At 50.9% G+C, this 24,272-nt stretch overlaps 10 protein-coding genes across 10 annotated transcripts; 6 read left to right on the top strand and 4 right to left on the bottom strand.

Annotated features, from left to right (window-relative positions):
• Positions 1-23: 23 nt before the first annotated feature.
• Positions 24-1,141, top strand: BU24DRAFT_419021 (uncharacterized protein). Its single transcript, XM_033527110.1, has one exon. It carries the CDS (start codon positions 121-123, stop codon positions 898-900), a length of 780 nt encoding a protein of 259 aa, XP_033387741.1. The 5' UTR covers positions 24-120; the 3' UTR covers positions 901-1,141.
• Positions 1,142-1,275: 134 nt separating this feature from the next.
• Positions 1,276-2,348, bottom strand: BU24DRAFT_431217 (uncharacterized protein; the record flags this gene model as incomplete). Its single annotated transcript, XM_033529857.1, has 3 exons — positions 1,276-1,964; positions 2,023-2,135; positions 2,188-2,348. The coding sequence occupies 3 exons, from the start codon at positions 2,346-2,348 to the stop codon at positions 1,276-1,278; spliced, it is 963 nt and encodes a 320-aa protein (XP_033387740.1).
• Positions 2,349-2,512: 164 nt separating this feature from the next.
• On the bottom strand, positions 2,513-4,963 carry BU24DRAFT_419020 (Phosphoglucose isomerase). The gene is made up of 5 exons (XM_033527109.1): positions 4,642-4,963; positions 4,061-4,584; positions 3,465-3,995; positions 3,163-3,411; positions 2,513-3,106 (listed from the first exon to the last, which is right to left on the bottom strand). Exons 2-5 carry the CDS (start codon positions 4,558-4,560, stop codon positions 2,731-2,733), a joined length of 1,656 nt encoding a protein of 551 aa, XP_033387739.1. The 5' UTR covers positions 4,561-4,584; positions 4,642-4,963; the 3' UTR covers positions 2,513-2,730.
• Positions 4,964-5,389: 426 nt separating this feature from the next.
• Positions 5,390-7,902, bottom strand: BU24DRAFT_119366 (serine/threonine protein kinase-like protein). The gene is made up of 6 exons (XM_033520880.1): positions 7,787-7,902; positions 7,550-7,702; positions 6,743-7,490; positions 6,274-6,689; positions 5,850-6,214; positions 5,390-5,794 (listed from the first exon to the last, which is right to left on the bottom strand). The coding sequence occupies exons 1-6, from the start codon at positions 7,806-7,808 to the stop codon at positions 5,594-5,596; spliced, it is 1,905 nt and encodes a 634-aa protein (XP_033387738.1). The 5' UTR covers positions 7,809-7,902; the 3' UTR covers positions 5,390-5,593.
• A 1,095-nt stretch (positions 7,903-8,997) lies between these two features.
• BU24DRAFT_364844 (transcriptional adapter 2) lies at positions 8,998-11,132 on the top strand. Its single transcript, XM_033524257.1, has 2 exons — positions 8,998-9,487; positions 9,550-11,132. The coding sequence occupies exons 1-2, from the start codon at positions 9,395-9,397 to the stop codon at positions 10,984-10,986; spliced, it is 1,530 nt and encodes a 509-aa protein (XP_033387737.1). The 5' UTR covers positions 8,998-9,394; the 3' UTR covers positions 10,987-11,132.
• A 252-nt stretch (positions 11,133-11,384) lies between these two features.
• BU24DRAFT_406065 (uncharacterized protein) lies at positions 11,385-12,992 on the top strand (the record flags this gene model as incomplete). The annotated part of the gene is made up of 2 exons (XM_033525742.1): positions 11,385-11,445; positions 11,647-12,992. 2 exons carry the CDS (start codon positions 11,385-11,387, stop codon positions 12,990-12,992), a joined length of 1,407 nt encoding a protein of 468 aa, XP_033387736.1.
• Positions 12,993-15,757: 2,765 nt separating this feature from the next.
• On the top strand, positions 15,758-17,154 carry BU24DRAFT_119235 (uncharacterized protein). Its single transcript, XM_033520879.1, has one exon. The coding sequence runs from the start codon at positions 16,247-16,249 to the stop codon at positions 17,000-17,002; it is 756 nt and encodes a 251-aa protein (XP_033387735.1). The 5' UTR covers positions 15,758-16,246; the 3' UTR covers positions 17,003-17,154.
• Positions 17,155-19,750: 2,596 nt separating this feature from the next.
• On the top strand, positions 19,751-20,358 carry BU24DRAFT_419012 (uncharacterized protein). Its single transcript, XM_033527108.1, has 3 exons — positions 19,751-19,840; positions 19,893-19,982; positions 20,227-20,358. The coding sequence occupies exons 1-3, from the start codon at positions 19,779-19,781 to the stop codon at positions 20,267-20,269; spliced, it is 195 nt and encodes a 64-aa protein (XP_033387734.1). The 5' UTR covers positions 19,751-19,778; the 3' UTR covers positions 20,270-20,358.
• A 287-nt stretch (positions 20,359-20,645) lies between these two features.
• Positions 20,646-22,308, bottom strand: BU24DRAFT_364841 (serine/threonine-protein kinase 12). Its single transcript, XM_033524256.1, has 3 exons — positions 22,094-22,308; positions 21,075-22,034; positions 20,646-21,022 (listed from the first exon to the last, which is right to left on the bottom strand). The coding sequence occupies exons 1-3, from the start codon at positions 22,190-22,192 to the stop codon at positions 20,876-20,878; spliced, it is 1,206 nt and encodes a 401-aa protein (XP_033387733.1). The 5' UTR covers positions 22,193-22,308; the 3' UTR covers positions 20,646-20,875.
• A 266-nt stretch (positions 22,309-22,574) lies between these two features.
• On the top strand, positions 22,575-23,482 carry BU24DRAFT_341539 (TIP41-domain-containing protein; the record flags this gene model as incomplete). The annotated part of the gene is made up of 2 exons (XM_033523279.1): positions 22,575-22,888; positions 22,984-23,482. 2 exons carry the CDS (start codon positions 22,575-22,577, stop codon positions 23,480-23,482), a joined length of 813 nt encoding a protein of 270 aa, XP_033387732.1.
• Between the last annotated feature and the right edge of the window lie 790 nt (positions 23,483-24,272).

Here is a 24,272-nt window from a genome sequence, read left to right as displayed (position 1 = left end):
GAAAGAAATCCACAGTAGTACCACATCGGATCACCACCAGGTCAATCGCGTTTCCCCAATTGCATCGACTCTGCCATGAATCCACTATAATTTTCGAAGGAGGGACACAATAAAATCAGCATGAAGTCCCGCTACTCAATTGAGCTGCTGGCCCGGTCAGCATCGACTCTCTCCCGCCCGCTCGCCGGCCAGACGTCGTCAAGCTCCTCGCTCTGGCAGAAACAGACATCGTGGACAACGCAACGATGCCTCAACACCTCAGCACCCCTCCGGGCAGCCCAGCCACCACCCCACAAGGCCAACGAAGCCGCACAGCAGGCCATCAGTAAAAAGACACCGAACCCAACACCCGCCCGCTCCTCCAGCGACGCCCAAACCAGCGCTGCCATCGACGGCCTCTTCAGCTCCGTCGGCATGGCACCTCGACGCCAACAACAGCAACGAACGGGCAGCAAGCCAGACTCCGCCGACGCTGTCTCAAACGCCTATGTCAGCCACACATTCGGCTCCCGCTTCTCGAAGCCGACGCCGAACCTAAGGCCCAAGGGCCTCATGTGGGAAAACATGACCATGCCGGAAGACGGCGCCATGACGGGCTCTCTACCCAAGGCCCCGGCCCTCCGCGAGGAAGACATGATATATCCGCGCCTGAACCCCACTACCGGAAGGACGGTCGACTTGGATCCGTCGAAGGGTCGGGATATCGTGAGGGGTATTGGCATGCTGGGCAGCCTTATGGCGAGGAACAAGGTGAAGAGCGATTTCAACAGGCAGAAGTTCCACGAGCGGCCGGGTCTCAGGAGGAAGAGGCTCAAGACGGACCGGTGGAGGTATAGGTTCAAGCAGGGGTTCGAGGGCATGTGCGGGAGAGTTACGGAACTTACGAAGAAGGGGTGGTAGTGGTGGTGGACTTTTTGCTTGACATGAAGAATATTTATATACGTTGGCCTCGCGTTCCATATTGTAAAATTTAGAGTAAAATACATGTATAACACGCCTGGAGAACTTGGGATTTGAAGCTGTGAGGAAAGGCTGTCAATGTATGTTCATCATATATCTATCCCCAATCATTGCGAACGGAACGATTTTTCTACCTCGACGCCTGACTGTAACCCCTATGGTACGGTATAATTCCAAGTATTCCAGTATTCCAGTATTCCATGTGCATATGTTAGGATAATCCGAAAACAATATCCGCCGTAACGTTGCTATCTACATTCAGCCATGGCACACTTCAACCACCAAAGTCGTTATCATCGATGGCCTCCACACCTCTCAATCCCGTTTTCCAACCCCATACGAGTACCCATTGAACCCATATCCGCCGCCACCTCCTCCATTAGACACAGTAGGCAGCCCGTACCCGCCACCTCCACCAAATCTCCCACCACCAGGGACCTTATCGCGCGCATATCTCTTCAATCTCCTCGGCAGCTCCACGCCCCTGAAGTACGCGATGCAGATAGCCGCACTGGCCCCGGCGCTGAGTATGCAGTACAGAAACGTACTCTTGTACACATGGCCTCCGTAGCCCGTCCAGCCGGGCGGCAGCGTCGTGCTGGGATACCACCGCACTGAGAACTGAAGCGGCAGGGTGTCTCCGATGGTGATCTTGGTGTTGCGCGAGTGGCTGCTCACCGAATACGCTGCGGCGGCGTCGATAGTGCCGGGGGATACGCTCTTCGGCATCGCGTGCACGAGAAGGTTTAGGTAGTTTCCGACGTGGATGTGGGAGAGTTGGAGGGTGCCGGAGAGGGCTATCACCATAGGCGTGTAGAGTGTGGATTGCGTGCCGAGAGCACCTTCTTGCGACTCTGTATCCGAGACTTTGTATTCGTCCTCGATAGGGGAGGGAGGTAGGGGTCGGGAGGGGATACGGCAGGTCAGGGGCGCATCGTTGTGAATGTAGAATTCGAGGAGATGGAAGAAGGAATCGGATATGAAGTCGATCGTGCAATTGATTTCTGTGCAAGAGATTAGCATTCTCTAATTTATAAATAGTTGTGCGAATTGATCAATTACCTTTCTCAACACCAAAAAACAGCTCCAGAGGTCTGCCCGTCTCATTGCATACTGGGAAGGGGATGTATTGCAATTGCCCGGATGCGAGGTCTGTAATATGTTCTCCTGTTTCTCTTTTGTGGATTTTAGCGATGAGTTGCCCATCATCACATGAACTGTACTGACATTGACCTGTTCAGACACGACACAGGTATCTTCTCTCCCAATTTGTACCCATCCGTCTGTGCCGACTTGAGAGGTTCTTGTCCAGACAGCGCGTGTGCCAGTGAAGTCCAGAACGAATACAACGCCAAAAGGGAGAGCCAAATAGACCGTGGGGGATACATTTTCATATACAGACAATGAGACAGGAGGAGGTGGGGTTACAATGCAGCACACATTTCGGTACGAGTAGACACCCAGGTTATTGCTGGGGATCTGTCAACAAGACGACGACTAAATTGAGATGGAGCGAGATGCAGCGCACTGACCACCAGACCGAGGCCTACGACTAAAGAAGACCTCCGCACATAACTCCGCAATCCGTGTACTCAGTGCACACTACAAGGTACTATGGAGAGCTCACAGCACGCATTGGGACTCAAGACAGAGATGATTAGAACATTTGAAATAAATTTATTTGACCTTCAGTCTATGAACCACACCTTCCCGAGGTACTTTTCTGGCCATTAATCATAATTTTCCCTGCCGTTTCGGTGCAGTATCCAGTCATTTTTGAGACTTCTTCTTGAAGGCATTGATCAGGCCGCTTGTAGAAGCATCGTGAGTTGTGGATTCGCTGTTGTCATCAAGCTCGCTGAGAATCTTCTTGGCAAGGACTTTACCAAGCTCAACACCCCACTGATCAAAGCTGTTGATGTTCCAGATGGCACCCTCGGTGAAGGTCAAGTGCTCGTAGTAGACGATAAGGGCACCAAGAGTGGCAGGGGTGATCTTGTCAGCGAGAATGGATGTTGTAGGACGGTTGCCCAAAAAGGTCTTGTGGGACACCAAGTTTTCGGGAGCGCCCTCGGCCTTGACCTGCTCTGGGGTCTTGCCGACCATCAAAGCCTCGGCCTGAGCGAAGAAGTTGGAAGCAAGCATCCTAAATTGGTCAGTTAATTCAAAATTGATTGTAAAGTTCAAGTAGAGCTGGCTTACTTCTGGTGCTTGTTGTTCTCAACAGGGTTGTGGCTCTGAGCAGCCAAGATGAAGTCAGTGGGGATGAGCTTGGTGCCTTGGTGGAGCAATTGGTAGAAAGAGTGCTGAGCGTTGGTGGCGGGCTCTCCGAAGAGAATAGGGCCAGTGGTGTACTTCACGTAATCTCCGCTACGTGTGATGGCCTTGCCATTGGACTCCATAGACAGCTGCTGGAGGTAGGCAGGGAACCTGTGCAAGTACTGGTCGAAGCTGGGAATCGTCAGACTTTGTTGGTCATCTCAATTAATAGCTGCAGCACTTACGGAGAGACCAAGTGTGTCTGGGCTCCGAAGAAGTCGGAGTACCAGACGCTGAGGAGACCGCCAAGGACGGGAATGTTCTTCTCCAAGGGAGTCTCCTTGAAGTGCTTGTCCATGGCGTGGGCACCAGCGAGGAACTGATGGAAGTTATCGAAACCAATGTAGAGGGCAACGCTGAGGCCAATGGCGCTCCAGACACTGTAACGTCCACCGACCCAGTCGGCGAAACCGAACATGTTCTTGCTGTCAATGCCGAACTTGGTGACCTCTGCCTCGTTGGTGGAGAGAGCAACGAAGTGCTTTGCGATGTCGGCCTCCTTTGCCTTCTCCAAGAACCACTTCTTTGCAGTGTTGGCATTGGTGGTGGTCTCAGCGGTTGTGAAGGTCTTGGAGGCGATGAGGAAAAGGGTGGTCTCGGGGTCAGATTCCCTCAGGGCCTCAGCGATGTGAGTACCGTCGATGTTGGAGACGAAGTGGATGCTGAAGTCGCGCTTGGAGTAGGCCTTGAGGGCCTCCGTCACCATGACGGGTCCGCTAGATAAGTGTCAGCTCAATTGTGCCAATCTTCAAGTATGATGTTCTCCTAAATTGGGACATACAGGTCGGAACCACCAATACCAATGTTGATGATGTTGTTGATGGGCTTGCCAGTGTAACCCTTCCACTCTCCGCTGCGGACCTGCTCGGAGAACTCCTTCATGTGATCCAAGACGCTGTTGACATCCTCAACAACGCTCTTGCCGTTGACCTGCAGCGGCTGGTTGGAGGTGTTGCGGAGAGCAACATGGTACACAGCACGGTCCTCGGTGAAGTTGATCTTCTCACCGGCGAACATCTGGTCACGAAGCTCCTCTAGGTTGGCCTCCTTGGCCAACTGGACGAGAAGCTTGAGGGTCTCATCATCGATGAAGTTCTTGGAGAAATCGAAGAGGGTTTCCGATTTGTCCGCTTCATTGGTGAAAGTGTAGGAGAACTTCTCGAAGCGCTGTGGGTCCTTCTGGAAATACTCCTTCAACACAATGTCCTTTCCGAGCGTCTTGTGATGCTCTTGGAGGGCCTTCCAGGCCGGGAGGTCCGAAGCCTGCGAGAAACCGGGCATTGTGTGAAAGTTTGTGGGGTGATTCTATGATGAGGGGTTTAGTAGGGGAGGGGAGGGGAGGGGAGTGAGGGGTACACAAACAGCTATGGAAAGGTGATGTAGATGAACAGCTGACGCTGTAAGGTGCAATTAGGGAGCAATTGAAGGTGAGAGGAGGTGTTTTGTTGAATGGAAGAGTAAGGTAGTTTGATGGGAGAAGAAGGGGAGAATGGGAAGAGAGGGAGCTTTAAAAGAGGAAATGAATACCACTTGTAGAACTGGAGACGGGGAAGAAGTTACAGGGTTTCCACGGGGATGGGGCAATTGGATTATTAAAGAACTTTAAGTAACCAGGTCGTCTCAGGGCCAGGCCGACTTAGGTCACAGGTGTTGGGGGTGGGGGTAATGGGAAGGAACCAAAAACGTCACAGGAAGGAGGGGCACACCATGAGTACGCATCGTCGCATTGGACGCTTTGCACCCCAAGTAGCACAGTAATGCCAATAACACCAATAGCACCAAACAACAACCACCATCATCTCATCTCTCCAATGCACGACTAAGCGACCAGGCGAGCTATCGTGGAGAGTTTGGCGGCACGCTCTTCTACGGTTGGTTATCAAGCACGACAAAGCAGCTAGACGCATCACTAAGCCGTCCCTCAGGCTCTGCACTCCATCTGTTTCGCAATTTCAGTCACGCTCAATTCGCAATGTCTCGTCTCAAAGAGTCCTAGTATGTCTTCTCCATTTGTTTTCATCAAGAGTAGAGCTCTCTAACAAATGCTGCCTCATACGCCTAATCCATGATTGCGGAGCCTTATGCTCCGAAACGTAAGCTAAAGTACTAGTCCCATATTCGTTGTCCAACTCAGAAGAGACAAGGTCTTATGTAGTCAGATTCCAAACCCGAAATGTGAGCATGGGAAGATGACGTTGCCATCGTCGTGACGTCCTGTTTGTTCGCTAATAGATTCGGTGCTGGCTTCTGGGAAAGAATTTTGACCACGGTATCGTGGCTCCCAGATGCCCATATTTACGACAATCCGTACCCTCTATCGCTCAGCAACACCCTCGAAGGACGGGTCCTTGACGGATCCTCCAGCATCTCCAAGACCCGCGACCGGCCTGTTGTATGACCATCCCGCGAACTGCTTCTGCATTGTCTGAGACAGCATTGGCCCATCGACGTATGAATCTGTAGGGGCTTCTGACGTAAATTCACGGTCGAAGTTCGCAGTATCCTTGGCGTCAAGCTGTGTACAAAGTTAGAACATAGGACAGGAATGAAGGCTCAGAGGGGTTACGAACCACATTGGGTTTGAAGCTAGGTTCGTACTTGCGCTCCAACAGCTTTCGCCAATCGATGCTGTGGAAGAAGTAATGTGCCTTGATCTCTGCGGCACCCTTTGCTCCCAATCGCTTCTCTGCATTGCGGTCAAGCAGGCGAGTCAATAGGTCGCGCGCCGCAGGAGGGACGATCTCTGGACCCGGGAAGTGGAGAGGCTCGGTCAGAATCTTGCGGTACATGTCGTTGGTGTTCTCGTCGTAGAATGGTGGCAGTCCCGTAAGCATCTCATACAGGAGCACACCCAGGGTCCACCAATCCACAGTCTTCGTGTAGCCTGCACCCGTGAGCAGCTCAGGAGCGAGATATTCGGGTGTTCCACAGAAAGCTGGACGCAAGTTAGTAAAGTGGATCAACATGTCAATATGGGAGCGAGTTGCTGCGTACTGTTTGTTCGATCCTCATCCTTCATGTCAAGCTTGCAAAGACCGAAGTCGCAAAGTGCAATATGGCCAGTGTAGTCGAGTAGGATGTTCTCTGGCTTAAGGTCGCGGTAGATGACATTGAAACCGTGAAGGCATTCCAACGCGCAGAGGAGTTCTGCTGCATAAAATCGGGCCCGATTGATATCGAAACGTTGCTCCTTCTGGAGATGGTGGAAGAGCTCACCACCGTTGACGAAAGCTAGGACAAGGTAGAGCTTCTCGGGGGATTGGAATGAGAACTTGAGGGGAACGATGAAGGGGTTGTTAATCTGTGCTAGAACCGATCGCTCTGCGAGGGTATGTGCGACTTCAGAACGGGAGATAATGTGTGCCTTGCGAATCGTCTTCAAAGCATAAATACGGTGGGTATCACGTTTCCTACGAATGTTAGTCCTGTGAGAGGTCTAAAAAGTCCAGTGATGCACACGTACATGACCTGCATGACCTTGCCGAAGCTACCTTTGCCGACCACCTTGAGGAGATCAAAATCCTCAATCGACAAGCGGTCTTGTCTATTCTCGACGAAATTGACACCGATCTTCATGGACCCAGTTCCATATGCAATGTCAATCCACTCGGCGCCAATCTGGCCTTCCGCAGCCGACTTGTCCTTCTCTTTCTTTGGTGCCCTCGGATCGTCGGAGTGCTCCTCGAATCGCGGGTTGACCTTGCAAGTACCAATGAAAATATCCTCGCTCCGTCCAGCATTGGGGGATGCCTGGGGGTTTCGGACGTAGACAGAAATCGTGAGCTCAGTTATCCTGGAAACATCGAACTTGTATTGGGTATTGCCACCTGCCCACAATGGGTTCTCTGGGTTGCCAGACACGGCGTTGATGAAGACTTGTTGCTTGTCGAAATCTACAAGGGCATAAGGCAGATGCTTGGAGGAGTATCTTCCGTGGTTCGTAGGAACGGCGTTTATGCTGCCAGCAGCGGACTGTGGTCGGTTCGCACTATACGAGCCTGCAACCTGATTGCGGGATGAGGAGTTGGGTCGCATGGACCCTGCAACAGAGAAGCCACCACCAGTGGAGAGCGAGCCCTGGTGGTGACCACCTGTGAAGGCATGCTCAGAGCCTGCTGGCAAGGAGAAACCCTTTCCTTCATGCAATGTGACTATAAGAATTCCAGGCTTGAGCGGCGGGGCAGGAGCGGCGGCGCTTGTCTCGGAGGCAGCTGAGCAAGTTAGTACATGGGTGAAGGTGCAAACTGAGACGGCGCCGCGGTATACGCACCAATGCCCTGAGGATCTTTTGAGTCTACGAGAGTTGTGCTGCTCGATGTGCTAGAGCCCGAGCTCTTGGATGTGCCATCGCCGACGATTGTGGATGTGGAAGACGAGCGACTGAAGGTGTTTGCAAGAGGAGCAAGGTGGGTCTCCTTAAGCTCTATGAAGTGTTAAAAAGGACGGATTCGAGTGGAGAGTCAAGATTCCTAGGTTATATTCGCAGTGTTTAGGAGAGTAGACATACTTTTGGTGAGCTTCCAAGACATGGTTGCGGCGGAGGAGGACTAGAAGGAGTGGGAAACGCAGACGGATGTGAGTGGGTGAGTGGAGGCGAGGAACGTTGTTAGGTGTTAGGGGGGGTATGTGGTTGTATGACCGTGTGGGAAGCCTGAAGGGAAACGGCGGTGGGGGGGGGGGTTGAGGGAGGTCTACCGAGCGGGCGCGCAACAAGGGTATCAAGAAGCGGCGGACCAAACAACGCAGGAAAGCGGTAGTAAGTCAGTGACGATAACAAGAGTAAAGGTGACGGTGTAGGATAGGTGAGTGATATATATGGATGGTGAATGGAGAAGGGAGAGAGAGAAAGGGGAGAAAGTATATGTGGAGGTAGTAGAAGAAGAGCACACAGTGGCGGTGGATGGATGAGTGGATTGTGTGGATGAGTGGTGAGTGGATGGGGATGGCGGATGGCGGATGGTGGATTTGGGTTGAGTTGAATAGTGAAGGCAAAGTCCTTGAATTTGCGTATCAGGATGGTTCATTGGTCGACTGGACGCCAAGGATGGGGAGTGAAAGAGGGGTGGTGGCCCATCCTGAGTATTACGAATATAAGTAATGACAGAGACAGTACAAATCAACGATCAACAACAACAATAACAATAACAACAGTAACTATTACCAGTAACTCCTCCTGTAAGGATGATACTGTTACTACTCATGGAGTCATAGGCAATCACTCCGTACTTTAATTACTAATTACATACCGTGTATATGCATGTAACTACATGCAACATGAGTAGGACAGACACTCATCTCATTAATAGCTGAAACAACCCACCCTCGTGTTTTCCCTTGTTCTGTACGGGTGCCGTCTGCCCAAGTTACAGTTCTTCTAATTGTCTATCCTGTTCGTACCTAGGAACTTTCAATCCTCATAATGAAATGATCCGTATATTCGTTAATGCATAATCATGATCGGTATCTCCTTGGGCTAGTGTATGAGTAACCAAGAATCTACAACTCAGAAGTACCTAAACAGTATCCTCCTACAGAAGAGGTACTTATGGAGTACACTTGAACACTACCGTGGCTTGTTGCCTCGGCTGCAATTACCTCAACTTGGAACTTATTCATTTCATCCTACTCCTTTACGCCAAATACGATCTTTAAAACTCCCCTTCCACACCCTGTCGTTTGATGTCGAGAGTCGAGACAACGTGCCTCCTCGGCTGTAGACCGCGAATTGCGGGCGCATCCTAGGGACCTAAACATCCTAGACAACCTTGCACCTCACCTGCCAAGCCATCACCACCACCACTCACCAGTGCGACTACCCGTTACTCTTCTTCCATCATCACATACGCACACGTTCATCGGCCTACTCGAAAACTGCACTCATACTGACCATAACGGTAGCTTTGGCATAGGTATTTCCTACATTGACGCGACGAACGAATCCGGCTATTCTTGGACGGCCTCCCTGGCCGATTTCAACACCGCTACGTTGCAGATCAAACTGCGCGTATTCTCGCATCCCTCTCTGTTCTATCCGCCCGACACAGCCACACTCTTCCCTTCCTTTCCACTCTGGTGCCGACCCGGGGCTGTTGACCCTCGCAGCTGTCTGTGAACCATGGGTCTCATCAAGAAAAAGACCACGGCACGTGGCAACGAAGGAGGTGTGAAGTATGTCTGCGATGTTTGTGGATCAGACGTCACTTCGACCGTGAGTAACGCTCCGCCCGGACAAACGCGCACATTTCGCGAATGTACTGACCCGCCCCGTAGGTTCGCATCCGATGCGCCAACAATGCCTGTCAGGATTTCGATCTCTGTGTGACCTGCTTTTCGGAAGGAAAGAGCGCCCGCGAACATGACCCCCGAAACCATGCCTACCAAGTCATTGAACAACATTCGATCCCCATATTCACCGAGGATTGGGGTGCCGACGAGGAATTGGCGCTACTTGAGGGTGCAGAAACATACGGATTAGGATCATGGGCGGATATAGCCGATCACATCGGTGGCTATCGATCGAAGGACGAAGTCAAGGAGCATTATATCAGCACGTATCTTGATAGCTCCAGCTTCCCTCTGCCCGAACACTGCAGTATTGAGAATAAAGAACTCTGTGAACGGGTACCGCGTGAGGAATTTCAGCAAAGGAAAAAGAGGAGGATAGAGGAGAGGAAGGAAGCAGCCAAAAATGCACCACCCGCCACGCCAAAGCAGAAGCCGACAGCCAGTGTTCCCGCCTGCCATGAAGTCCAAGGATATATGCCAGGCCGATTGGAGTTCGAGACTGAGTATTTCAACGAAGCGGAAGAGGCCGTGCAACACATGCAGTTTGAACCGGGCGATGGTGTCAACCCACGAACCGGAGAGATGGAGCCGGAGATGGAGTTGAAAATGACAGTGATGGAAATCTACAACTCCCGTCTGGATGCCAGAGTGGAGCGAAAGAAGATCATATTCGAACACAAGTTGCTGGAGTATAGGAAAAACGCTGCGGCAGATAAGAAACGTACCAAGGAGGAACGAGATCTGCTCAACAAGGCCAAACCATTTGCTAGGATGATGAAGCACGATGATTTCCAGAAATTTTGCGAAGGGCTTACCTATGAACACAATTTACGGCAGGCCATTGCACAGCTTCAAGATTGGAGGAACAATCGGATTAGCACACTGAAGGAGGGCGAAAAGTACGAGCACGACAAACAAAACCGACAAGCACGCGGTCCTCCCATTGGCCAATTTGACCGCCTTGCATCGAACAGGATGGCAAAGCCAACTCCTCCTTTCGAGACTGCGTCGGCAGCAACTGCTCTAACGGCTCCTGAGCTACCGGAACGTCTAAAGAATGGGGGGCTCTCAACTCCCCCACCTGACCGTGCACCGAATGGAGTTAATGGCGTATTGACACCCCAGCACTCGAAGATCAAATTTACCACACGTCCACTGCCCAACACCGTTCCGTTGAAGTTTGGCAAGGAGGTTGCTTCGGATCTCCAGCTTCTAACTCCAGAGGAACGCGAAGTGTGCAGCGTCCTTCGAATAATGCCCAAACCATACCTAGCTATAAAGGAGAACATGATCCGCGAAGCATTGAAGCAAGGCGGATCCTTGAAAAAGAAGGTGGCGAGGGAGATCTGTAAAATAGACGTGAACAAAGGAGGCCAGTTGTTTGATTTCTTTGTCCACAGTGGATGGATAGCGAGGGCATAGAGGAAGCCAGCACCGTGTAGGAATTCGAGTATCATTCTACGGAGCTGTTGGGTTTCAATGGGCCGGCGTTGTACTGATGATTTATATGGATACCCAGCGGCGAGAGATCTCCCACCAATTCAAGTCAAGCATTTGTTCTACAGATGTGCCAGTATCGTGCAATGTTCTCGTGAGAAATATCTTCAGATCGGACTTTGATAATTCTACATGCCTAAGCACGTCCTAGTTGGGCAATCGTGAAGTACAGCGCACTGTCAACTTGTGCGCCAACCAAGCAAGCGTGCACACTCAAACCATTCAGATGCATTTGAAGAGATCCCCACTTTCCTATATAGAAATAATGACTTGCTGGACATGTACTTAAGGGAAGTTTAAAAGTTTTTTCTCAACAACTCGAGATGTCTGCGTTGGATGCGTTGTCAAGGCATCACGTGATGTGGTACCAACCCAGAGCGGGAGGTGTGTTCCCTAGCGAACGCCGATTGTCCGTCCGTTTGTTGTCGTTGCCCTCACCGACATCCACCTGCCACGCTGCTTTTCTGCTACAATCCACCCACACCGCCTTGACAGCCTTGCAACAATTGTTTTCCTCTTGCTTTGGCTCACTTTCCTCGATCGCTCTCTTTTGGAGCTTGGTCGTTGTCCTTGATTGATACACAGGAACCAGCAACCGGTTACCGGAAATCGTTGGTTTGGTTAGTAAACTACATATCGACCTCGACCCCGACCATAACCGCAGGCACCCTTCAGACCTCCGTATGGCGAGCGCCTCACACCTACAACTCAACATGCCTGGCCTTTTTACCCCACAATCGTTCAGACATGGTTCAGACCCTCGAACAGATATGTTCGCGCCGACGCTTCAATTTCCGATCGCAGGTGAAACACCTGGCCGAATGATCAACTCAGATGTCCACGGGACCCGAAAGCGCACCATCTCGACCTCCCAGGGAAGCAACGCAGATGCATGGTCGAACAACGTGCTGGAGGACTCCCGTTATTCAACTGCAACAAGTCCACCACCGCTCGCAAACGACCGATACGAGCTCGCAAGAGGAGGAATGGAAAGACCAGATCTATTCGCACGGCAAAATGCAGACCATGACGAGTACTTCCAGCTCCAGCAGCAGCGAGGGATGTGGTCAGCACCCATGACACCTGCAAGCACGACTACGAGCAAGCCATGGATGTTTAATCAGATATTGAACATCGTCGGTGGCGTTGCAGGAAAGCTCGTTCAGTTCTGCTCAGTGCCCTTTCGAGGGTTCCAAGCTGGTGGAGGACAGGCATACACATTCACTGCACAAGGAGATATCACCCACAAGCATCAAGAGGAGGACTCATTCACGGAGAAGGAAGCAGTGCAAGGCCCTCTACCTGGAGAATTTCCGGAAGACAATTACGGAGTTCTGTCCGTGGAGTCGTTGGATAAAGAGTATCACCAGGAACATCACCACGAACGACCTCGAATGGCCAAGCGCCAACGTACTGGCGATAACTGGATTGTGGTGGGCACTGAGCTAGATATGGAGTCGAGGCCATCAACCCCTGGGCTATCCGACCGACGAGTATCGACGCACAAGCGGTCACCCTCCCACATCCCTCGTCCTGCCTCAAGGACTAGCATGTGCAGCAGCACTCCAAAGCGACCGTCTCTGATTCCTGTGTCGAGGCGGTCTACTGTGGAGAGGAAGGCATACCAAAGCCCGTTGTCTACATCTGAGAAAGGACACAAGAGGAACCGATCGTATGGTCGACAAAGCCTCGGCTCCCCTGCTGTCCCCAAGGAATCGAACGGGAGCAAGAAGAGCCCCCTACCACCTGGCAGCCAACGCATCGTCAACAAAATGCGGCGGGAGAAGCTCGAGGATGATGCTCGGATGCGCAGAATGAACTCTCAGATGAGCGCGATGCTCAAGGAGGCACGTGAGGCTCTGGGTAGCCGATTCGAAGTGGAAGACTATGGTGGCATGGATTTCGAAGACGAGGTGGATGCGCGCAGATAGGGGCGACGATAGGATTGGATTGCGTGGTTGCAATGTTGCTGTTGTTCCACCGTGGGGAGGCAGATAACAGAGCGTGACCAGGTCATACCCACCACGACCACGACTTGGCGCTGCACAACATCCATCCCTTGAAACGATGTATCGATATGGCTGAAGGGTTTGAGTTGCCCCCATGCACGCATACACATACATACACACTTCTTATTTTGCCTTACGTCTGGCATGAATGCCGAAGACTTGACGGCAAAAAAGCAACTCATCATGCCGTTCCGTCGTCACATATACATACACAAACAACGCGCTCACGCGCACAAACACGGCTTCGGCTGTGGGGGGTAAAAGGCGTTTTTCTCTCTTTTTATTTCAGGCGGATCTTGTTCTGGGCAATGGCAAAGCAGAATACCCCCATTTTGGCTCTTCATAATGAATTTCTTGCTTTTCCTTACTCCTTTCTTTCTTTCGAAAACACACTCGTTTTCTTTTCCCTCCCCTATCGCTCCTGTTCTCTGATGCAGAAGGGAGAAAGGGGAGGCGGGTATTTATTCCTCTTTTCTCTTTCTCTGTCTCTCGCTGTCTCTGTGTATGTGTCTCTTCCCTTCACGATCACAAATACGACACGGTAAATAATGAATGTTTTCTTTTCTATCCTCCTCTTTCTTTCTACTTACTTGTGTGTATGTCGAAGATAACCATGAACCGAAATGATATGAAAGTTTCAAAAAATGTTGCAACTTCCTTTCCATCCTTGAAAGATGCGTGCGTGATCATTCTAAAACTATACTCCATAGCTACAGGGGAAGAGAAGGAGGAGAGTATCAGCACGCATGCAAGGCACCAACCACCAATCTCGAGAAAGACGAATGACTACACAACGTGCAACGAAATACGATGCAGGGTCCCAGCCTACCCACCTTGCTCGCTGCAGCTCATTGGATAAAGGTCTTGTGTTCTACAAGTCCTCGTACGTACTCTTTACAGTATCTACAAGCTGGTAGTGAAAACAAACAACATCACGCCGTACGTCTTCTCACGGTGACTAGTAAGCTACCTACCATACCTTACCTTACCTCCCCTTCCAAACGAACAGCCGCACACAAAGCCGAGGGAAAACCCGCAAACACTACCCCGAGTCCAACGAACGACGAAGCGAGTCATACACTCCCGACCTCGCTGCTACGACGACAATAGTCTAAATGAGTTGAGTAGAGTAGACAAGTACAGTACGGAGTACCCCCGCGGACGAACGGACAGGCCCGACAACATCGCACCCATCCCCTCCCCTCGTATCATACCCGGCCCGCAATCATGGGTTTACAATGGGGGCGAGGGAAGGGAAGGGTGCGTGTGTGTCAGATGGATAAGTATCCCGTATGTCCATGTATGCCCTTGTAAAGAACGAAAGGGACGAGCCGAAATGTTCGACGGGGACTGGACATGGATGGTGTGTGGTGGGCGTATTAGGCAGGTCATAAGGTGCGCATTTGTGGCTTGGGGAGAGAATGGTGGGAGGTGTTCTAGAGTGTTCTCGTTTAGTTGACTGCGGACTGGGGGAGAGGGGGAGGGAGAGCCTGGCCGGGACGTCTGACCGAGGCTGTTGATGTGGTGGGTGTTGTGTCTTGAGTGGTGGTGGTTGATACTCTGTACTCCGCACGTAAAGATAGTGGAAATGTTGTTTGATGTGTGTGGACATAGACAATCGTAGTTGTAATTGGGATGAGCGTTGTTGTTGTCTATGCTTTTCTACATATTTCCGTTTGTGGCATTGCCGTGATTATTGCTCGTATCTATGGAGTATGCTTATCGATAGATGGATCCTATCGATAGACTGACTATTGACTACATACAGTTACCTTGAGACTATGCTTGACTATGGTATGCTACAATGTATGTGCCATCCTTGTTACTCGTACTTCTCATACATATTACAAATTGACATGTAAACACATTATTGTGATGACTGCGTATGTCTGTTCAGGTGTCTTTTTGTCTGTGTCTGTGTCTGTGTCTGTGTGCCGAGTACCTAGATACGAAAGCTTACGAGTAAATGGGACCATGTTTGTATGTATCACTCTAACTTGTGTAGCGTCAACATAGTGTGTACTGGGTATGATGGTGCCAACCCCCTCTTAATCGTCATCCCGCTCTTCCCCCCTCTCTCCCCCTCCACTTCTCTCCACCCATTGTCTCTGATTCCCCCCTCTACGAGCTACGAGTATGAATCATCCTTCTGGGCCGGCCCAGTGTCCCAGAATCGGCATCATCATAAACGCTTGTAATGCCCAAGACCAAGACCCGGACGGAAACAGAAAAGGCTGGGACAGAATAGGCCAAGGTGCAAGCGCAGCATTGCAGGATGCAGGATGAAGTACACAATATGCATGGCCATGTGGGCAACTAGGTGAGGCAACTCTATTGCACTCTAATCCCACCACTCAATCAAGCATATCCAACTCCCGCGCCTCGACTTGTCCTCTTGGCCTTGGGACCTGACATGCTACAAGTGCGGTGTAGCCTGCAGATACCTAGTATGCACTCTAGTATGTACCTCGTAGTGTGTGAGAATGTTCGGAGCGCACCGTAGACCTTTGTCGAATCAAGGTACAGTCTGAAGTCTACAGGTTACAAGGTATGTATCGTACAAGTATGGATTGTAGGCGTAATGGCTACCGAACCGACGACTCTCACGCTACCGGCTCCTTGGGTTCCTGATCCCGCATGAGGTTCCAGCTCCCATGAGTCCACTTCCACACATCCACATCCACATCCACTTCCGCATCCCCTTCACACACACTTGTACCCATGCCCCTACTTATAGATACCTTTTATCCACTTTAACGATAATGCCTTAAAGAAGAATGCTGCGCCATCTTCCTCCCTGTCTGTCTTCCACTTCTTCTTCTTCTTCTTCTTCTTCTACACTCTCCTCCTCCTCTTCCTAACCCTCACTTCCCAAGTTAACTTCGTGCTCTCACAATCTGAGCCATTTTCTACTCCCCCCTTGGTGGGCGCATATCTCAAGTCCTCTTCCTCCCTAGTGTATCCGCGCCCCCTCGTTGCTCGCGTGCCTACTTGACGTTTATATTCAAACTATATGATCCCCCTCTCTCTCCGTGCCAGACTCCCTGTCCACAGCTGTCTCAACCCTCACCATATAGTATAAACTTTTGGACCAACGTGCGCCTCGGCTTCCATAGCAATATATTGGATCAGCATCAGCCAAACACCCATACTGGTTCTACCTCTTCACCGCAGCCATGACTTGCAACCTCACAAGGACGCCCTGGGAGGTGGACCCCCTTCCTCTATACTCCCGCGAGGACCCTGATGCCGCCTCCATCTACAGTAACAATGCTCCCTCGTATGTCTCTGAAACGCCCACCTACACAACCATCCCGACCCAGCGCCATAACAACATGATCTCCTCGCTTCTGCCTCCCTCCACCGCGAATGAACGTACCCCAGGCCTACCAGACATATCAAACTTCCCGTCCCGCGGAAGCGCCGTCCCAGGATCTCAAGTGCCCGTCCTCTACACCAACAGCTGGAGGAGCGTGACCTCCAACGTCAACAGCCGACAATACCTGGCCGTGGCCCGGCGCCGCGCAAACGCAGCGGCCAACACCAACGTGATCCTCAATTCCTTCACCGTGGGGTCCTCCACGACCAACCTGGCGCTCAGGGACTCGCGGGAGGGATCCCCGAATGCGTCCTCCACAAATGTGAGCACACAAGCCTACCCCGTATCCCTTGGCGGCCCCTCGGGCTCAGTGAACCCCCTCGAGGACCCGTATCTCGTCGGCGAGGACGCCGCCCGGCGCGCCCGGGCCCAGCGCGTCTACCGCGAGATGTGTCTGTACGAGGAGGAGACCACGCGGCACGAGAGCAGGGGCTGGGAGTTCATGATGGGTCAGATGGTTGACTGGACTGAGCGCGAGCAGAACTGGAGGCATCTGAGATCGAGGGTCGCCAACGCGAGACTCCTCACCCGCCGCGTAGGTCTCAGGACCTAAAGATGGATGGTTCGAACTTCAAAGGAGGGGCCAAAGAATGGGCATCGTAGCTATGGATGTCGCCGGAAACGACAACTCGTCATAGTACCCGTGCGGAATACGCGCCACTATTGGCGGGGTTGTTCCTTTTGTTTGTCTCCCTCCGCGGCACCGGAACCAACGGCGGACTTTTTATGAACAGGAAGAACGATGAAAGAGGAGGAAAACATGATTTTATGATGCTTATGAGTTTTATTTGTTGGGTTACGAGGTGTTTCTTTGGATTTGTTCATTTACAGGGCGTTTTTCTACCATTTGCTTCAAATGTGTTTCCTTCCATTTGAGTATGCATTGGGAGGAGCAATTCTGATGCAGATTCATCACATTTCTTCGCTGGGAACTTTGGATTTGCTTCTCTCTTCTGGGCTTTGTTCCTACGATGTTCCCGTCATCGTTAGAAGGATCCAATCAGTCTGGATACTGTCATCCTTCCAGGAAAGGGAAGAGGGGAATCCGTTATTTCCCTCACACATGAGGCATTTCTCCGCCTCCCCCTCTCCTCAATCCCACAACAAACTCGCGCATGATTTACCTAGGTACCTAGATAGCCAACAGTGATCAGGCGCAAGGAGTAGCCCAAAATTGAAACAGTTTGATTATCAAAGGATTCAAAATCTATCAACCTATCCGTATACTCAAACTTTCACATGATTATTCAAGTTCGCACAAGCCGTTCACACGACCCCCCCAAAGTCCCACACACATCAACCCCACTCAAGCATGTCCGCGGGAGTGCGTCGCGCGCGCGCGCCGCCCAAACACACGAACAGGGAAACCCAACCTAGGCCGGAAACGTCATTCCTGCCTATTCCGAACCTCACTCCCGCTTCGGCACAAAAGACCGCAATAATGTTTAACGAACCGCACAGCTTTGCCGTTACAATATTGCATTGCCCTTCAACTCTGATAACTACGGAAACTCGAACTACGAGGTTACGAACCCACCCGGATAAGCTCACACCTCCACAAAATGGTACTCCACATCTCAGCTGTCGTCTTAACCTCCTCTTCCAAGGTCTGGATCTCTCGGAAAGGGGATGACGCACCGCCCATCCTAGCCATGTAGTTAATTACGCATTCCTCCCATGTGTGTGTGGCGTCATGTATGGAGCAAGCTGCAAGTCCCCAGAGTTACAAGTTTGAGAAACTTGTAGGCTGATATCTGCACGACGTTTGTGGGAACGCGAATTCCGGCTTGTCTGTCTTGGTATCGAGTTCTTGGTACGGATATCGGAACGGGGGGCATACAGATTACTCGGTACCGCTGTGCCACACACAGTACTAGGTACTACATGGCTTGTTGTAATTGACTAACTATGCACATTGTAATTTTCGATTTCACCATAGTTAGGTGGTCACACATGAGGCAGGATTTCTAGCATACAAGAAACCTGGAACAACAATGGATCGAGAACTAGGGAAGTAACAGAACTAAAAGGAAACTAACGAAACAGGAAATGACGATGTTTAGATCACGATGTTCAGATGATGTGGCCTAGCACCACCCACCCCCAACGTCTTTCCGTCCGCCTGTCTGTCTGTCTGTCTGTTCTAGTGTATGGAGCCTCCCCTCCCCTCCCACGAACACAATGCTCGAAAGCGCTCCGAACTTGCGGATCCAGAATGGTGCATTTGGATTGTAGGGATCCATTATTGTGTTGAGGCGCAGCGCAGGCAAGTTGGGATATCAGACTCTAGTTCCGACCTCTCACCCCCCACTTCGGAAAGGTATCCATCGAACGTCGTCTTGCGTGCATGTATGTCACATTCGTACAAACCCACCCCACCGTCGACACGGTTTCCTGAGATGGCATGGCATTCGTGCATGCGATTTGATGTGTATACCCAGCTTTTCCCACGTTGAAAACAATTCCCAGCCTCCTCCTTCAACGATGGCAGGTTTCCGGTCAGACTCCACATGAGCTACGAGGTACATAACTGCGTACTTCAGGCCCACTGGCGCTACCGCGCGTACTGCTATGTATGAGCGAATCATCGTTGTTTACCCACACGTTGAAATTAATGTGATTGACTATCGTCATCGTGTCCATGGCAAGATCTGTTTCCGAAACCTGTTGAGCACTCTTGAGGGGAAAGGGTAATCATCTCCTCAAGATTCGACATGCAGTGAAACGGGAATGGGTCAGTGATCGTGATGATAGTAGAGATGTGAGCTTTTGCTATCCTCTCCTCTCTATTGTTCTTAGCCATCTTTCAAGAGCAGCCCAATCCTCGATCTTCAGTCTTTGATCATAGCAATGATATTTCGAAACGAGGAAAACTGTCACGAGACCTCCTTCCCACTGCATTCCACCCAGCCATCATTGTATAATACCGATAAGTAGAACACTGATATGTGTAATTTAGTTATAGAACATGATCAAGGATCAGATCGTGCAAAACGAAAGTATCGGAACTGAACGGATGCTCGTGAGACTTTCGTTACCTCTAACCACACCCATATTTACTCGTATGTAGGTACGCACGTAGCGTGCCGTACATACAGTCTTTAAGTTTCCATGTCTATTCATTGTACTCCGTACGGAGTACTAGTAAATACATACTCCATACTTTACGGGGGACGTAAAGCACAGAGCGAGGCGAGGCAAAGCAAGGTATGAAGAGAACCCTCCCTTTCCAAGGTTTCGCGTGATGTCCTCACTCCCCCTCGCGGTGTCGTACTCGTATCAATCGTCTAGTTTCTTTCCCCTGTGTGACGTCTCGTTTCAGAGCAGGAATGTGGATCATCAATCTCCCCAGATCCACGACCGACTTTGTCGTGCTCAATTCGTTACTGTACTACACGAAACATGAGATGGTGGATTTTCACGAGTATATCTGTTTTCCGTACCTCAATCCATTTGTCCAAGAGTAAAAGAACCTGGAGACAAGGCGGCGTAAATGATGTAACCACAATTCTAGCAATCGTCATCGTTTCAATCTAGTAGCTATATTAGAAGTGAAGCTCTTTGTAGATTTTTTATCTCTCGTTTCAATTACAGCTCATGTAAAACAATTGCACATGGAACTCAACAGGTAGATGCGTTTTCGAAACCAAGATCGACTTGAAGAGAGGAGGGTATATGGCAATGCGAAGAGCAATGTAAAGTACTAGCTGGGGTGCATAGTGTATGCTGGAGGCGCCTTGGGTGTTATCTGAGAGAGATTGATGTGGGATGTCATACCTTGATAGACAGTGAAAGACCTGGAAATGAAGCCGCTGTGTAGAATGGTCATTGTGTGCGGCTTATATTTCCCATCGCGAGACTTGAGGAGCTCTCAGTAGTGACTGGGAGAGGTATATTCATTTGTGTGATTCGCACTTGTCAGATTTCCTTTAGGAATGGACAGTGAGCACTCCTTTCTTCCATGCCTGGTTTGATGCGATTGGATGATTGCTGGCTTTTCCGAGTCGGAGATATTCTTCCTTGTGGCCTCGAAAGCTTTGGCTCGAGTCGTAAATCTCGCCGAGTAAGATGGTGATCTTCCTTAGTAGGGACGATGCTGACCTATATTGGTTAACATCTCATACACCTTCCCTGACAGATAGCATCTACGCAACGTCAGTCTATTTGATTGTCATTCTCTCAAGGGACATGCATATGAATATTTGAAATAGTCATTGTTGGTATGTACCCAATCGTTGTCATCACTAAACCGAACACTTCGATATAGAGATATTGCCAAACCCCAAAAACTCCAAACCATGCGCTTGCTTGCAATGCCCAAAATCATCAAAACCCCCTTTGTTTTACGCCGAATCTACTCCAACCCTTGCATATATCAAACAACATTCAGAATCCAGATCACGTATCGCCCGCCCAAGGATGACGCTCAGCTATCACGCTCAGAGCTGCCGCGGAACTTGCCCCCCGAGGCGCGATCGTAAGCACGCTCGCTGCCTTTGCAGTGCTTGACGATCCAAGGATGTCTCTCGATATCCTCAAGAGCGATGCGCTTTTCTGGGTCTAGAACGAGCAGCTGCAATTCGAATTAGTGGCAGTCGATTAGAGGCATTGTGAGTACAACTTACTCTCTTGATGAGATCCCTAGCCTCTGGGCTGACAAAGCTGGGTACAGTGTAATCCCCTCGTGCAATCTTCCTCTGTGTCATGACTTGCGTGTCCTCGAACGGGGCTTCGCCGACAAGGAACTCGTAGGTCAAAACACCCAAACTCCACAAATCGACCTTCTCGGTGTAGAAGTTGTCTCCACCGCCTCCACGCAACATCTCCGGGGGAAGGTAATCAAGAGTTCCGCACATTGTCTTTCTTCGGTTGTTAGGGGCATGGACAGACCAACCGAAGTCAGAGATCTTGATTTCACCGTGTAGACCGACAAGGATATTTTCGGGCTTGATATCTCGGTGCATCACGTGCTTCTTGTGAAGGTACTTCAGCGCTGCGACCATCTGGGCAACGTACTGTGCAGCCTTCCATTCAGCAAAACGCTGCTCTTTACGAAGGTGCTTGTAGAGCTCTCCTCGACCGGCGAACTCGAGGATGAGGAAGATACGCTTGGCATCGTGGAAGTGACCGAAGAGGCGGACGATGTTGGGATGGGCGAGGTTTGACTGGATCTCGATTTCACGTCGGAGCTGCTTCTCGACTTTGCCCTGTTGCAGTTCCGCCTTGTGCTGGACCTTGAGAGCGCAGACGAAGCCAGTGCTACGCTCCTTGGCAAGGTAAACACGACCAAACTTTCCCTTTCCAAGAGGCTTGCCGATTTCAAACATTCCGAGGTGCCACTGTTTTAACTGTGGCTGAACGATAATGGCGGACTCAGTCAGGGTGCGACGGTGTGCGTTGGCCACTGTGTCGTCTGCCGGTCGACTCTGGGCTGCCTGAGACGGAAGAGTGACCTTCGTGATGTTTGCGCCGACAATCTTTCCAGCATTGGTGGTCGCAAGCTTCTGCAATGGCATTTTCATGCGGTTGGCTGCAGCATTGGATGCTGAGAGACTGGTCACCGTTACGGCTGTAGATACGGAGCCCTTCATGGAGCGTCAGTCCTGTTTCCACAAGAAGTAGATATTCAGAAAGTATCAAGTACCTTTGACTTGTGATATGTTTTGCTCGACACCAGCTGGTCATCGTTCTCGTCCACGACAGTAATGCGCTCAAAGGCGGCTTCAAGGTTAGCGACTTCCATTCTGTCTGATGGGAGGAATCGAGCGAGCGATGCGGGCAAAGGAATGAGCTATGTTCGAGGAAAATAAGAGAATAGAAGAGAACACAATCAAAGGATTGTTTTGTCGACGGCGATTGAGTGCCCTGCGCCTGGTTGTCGTTGATGGTGTGAGGTTGATGGGGTGGAGGAGTTTGAGCTTCGAGCTGGGTTTACCCAATACAACAACCTGGTTGCCCAGGCAATCGATCCATCCACCACCAACCATAGACGTGGCCCGTGCGTGCGTTCCCCCACGTCCCCCGCAGCCATCACATATTCGAGCAAGAAGCTGCGTACGACCTCGAATACTTTCCTTGTCACAAACCCCTCGAGTTACTGTAAAGACCTCGAGATCGCGGCGAAAATGTCATTCCGCAACGGCGCACCCGTAGACACGCGCGCACCGGGCCACGAGGCAGAGAACTCCATCACCCAGAATGGATTCAAGATCACGACGCAGAAGCTACCTATCCTGAAGGCTGCACCAATAGAGGAAATGACTAAACAGCTGGGGATTACACCGCCAGAGATGATATTCGGGGATAATTTTGCGCGAGTTGATCATGTTGCAAGTGGCTGGCGCATAGAATTCAACGCATTCGATGCGCTTGATCGCGTAGACAAGACTGGCGATTCGATGCTGAAGGTGTCGTACTCCAAAGAGTGGCAGCAGAATCGGTAGGGCCAGCCCGACATGGAACAGCCTCTCCCAGTTTCTTCCATAGATATATCTAGTCGTTTGCTACAATGGTTGCCTTCTGACCGCGAGCCAGGCAAAAGCAATTCGAAGACATCAAGGAAGTCGTCAAGCCTTTCGACTGGTCCTACAGCACGGATTACAAAGGCTCGACGCCCGATACCCCCAAACTCGAGCCGACCACGAAGCCCATACCGCTCGAGCTACTCAAGCGACCCGACCCGATCCTTTTCTTCGATGATGTAGTGCTTTACGAGGACGAGCTTGCCGACAATGGCATCGCGATGCTGTCGTGCAAGATCAGAGTCATGCCTGCGAGACTGCTACTACTGTCGCGGTTCTTTATGAGACTGGACGACGTTGTCTTCCGGATACGGGATACCCGGGTTTTCGTAGAATTCGCTACGGGAGAAGTCATAAGAGAATACACTGCGAGGGAGGAGAAGTACGAGGTAGTGAGGAAGACTCTCGCAGGCACCAAGGAGGATGTGCTAGCGATCATGAGGGACCCAAATCGCCTAGCGGAATATATACCCATAGTAGAGAAGACAACGGACACTGTCAAACTGAAATGAGGCATGCCGCGGGAGGAGGCAAGGAGAGGAAGAGAGACACAGACCTCGATCAGTCTTCGACTGGACAAGAACAGTAATGGAGCTCCTGCAGGCATCAGGAGCAATCGTGTAACAGATCCGCACGGTGTATGGCCCAAAAAGAAGAAGCGTCTGGGCTGTACAATACTTCTAAAAGTACGATCACAAAGAAGGGGGGCACTTTCGTCCGTCGAGTACGGCATACACAAAATCTACCTGGGCGATCATGGACGATCACGAGCGCTGGTCGATGAGAGACTACCGAGGATACCGGCGTGAAAAGGTTCCCAAATCAACTCGAAATAGGTTGAGATCTCCCGAAAAACCACTCTCAAAGTCTTTGGGCTTATACCTCACATGAGGCAATACGGAGCAATTCTCACGACAGACTAGAGGACAGATATCTTGAATAGACAACAACCAGAAGCCGGCACGAGCATCTACACATCGACTTTCACATGGAATCTACCTCTCTCCAGCTCGGCACGACTTGTACCTACCTACCAATATCCCCCCAAGCTCCGCTCCCCAACGCAACCCCAGCTAGACACCTCCAACCAAGATACCCATCACCCTTCGCAGACAAAATCATAGCTAGCTAGAAATGAATCTCCCCTTAACCAATTCAAGAAAAAGCCACCGGCTACAACCGCAAAGCGTGACATTCATTCACCAGCTGATCCAAACACCCCTACCTCACCCTGCCCTGAACCTAACACACTAAAAAGTGACGTAGCCCCGCATTTAGCAACGCACCCCGCCATCATCTACT

Source organism: Aaosphaeria arxii (assembly GCF_010015735.1).
Source record: "Aaosphaeria arxii CBS 175.79 unplaced genomic scaffold BU24scaffold_2, whole genome shotgun sequence".
Lineage (NCBI taxonomy): Eukaryota > Fungi > Ascomycota > Dothideomycetes > Pleosporales > Aaosphaeria > Aaosphaeria arxii.
The sequence above is the reverse complement of the archived record's forward strand: the minus strand, read 5'-3'. Positions and strand labels throughout refer to the sequence as shown.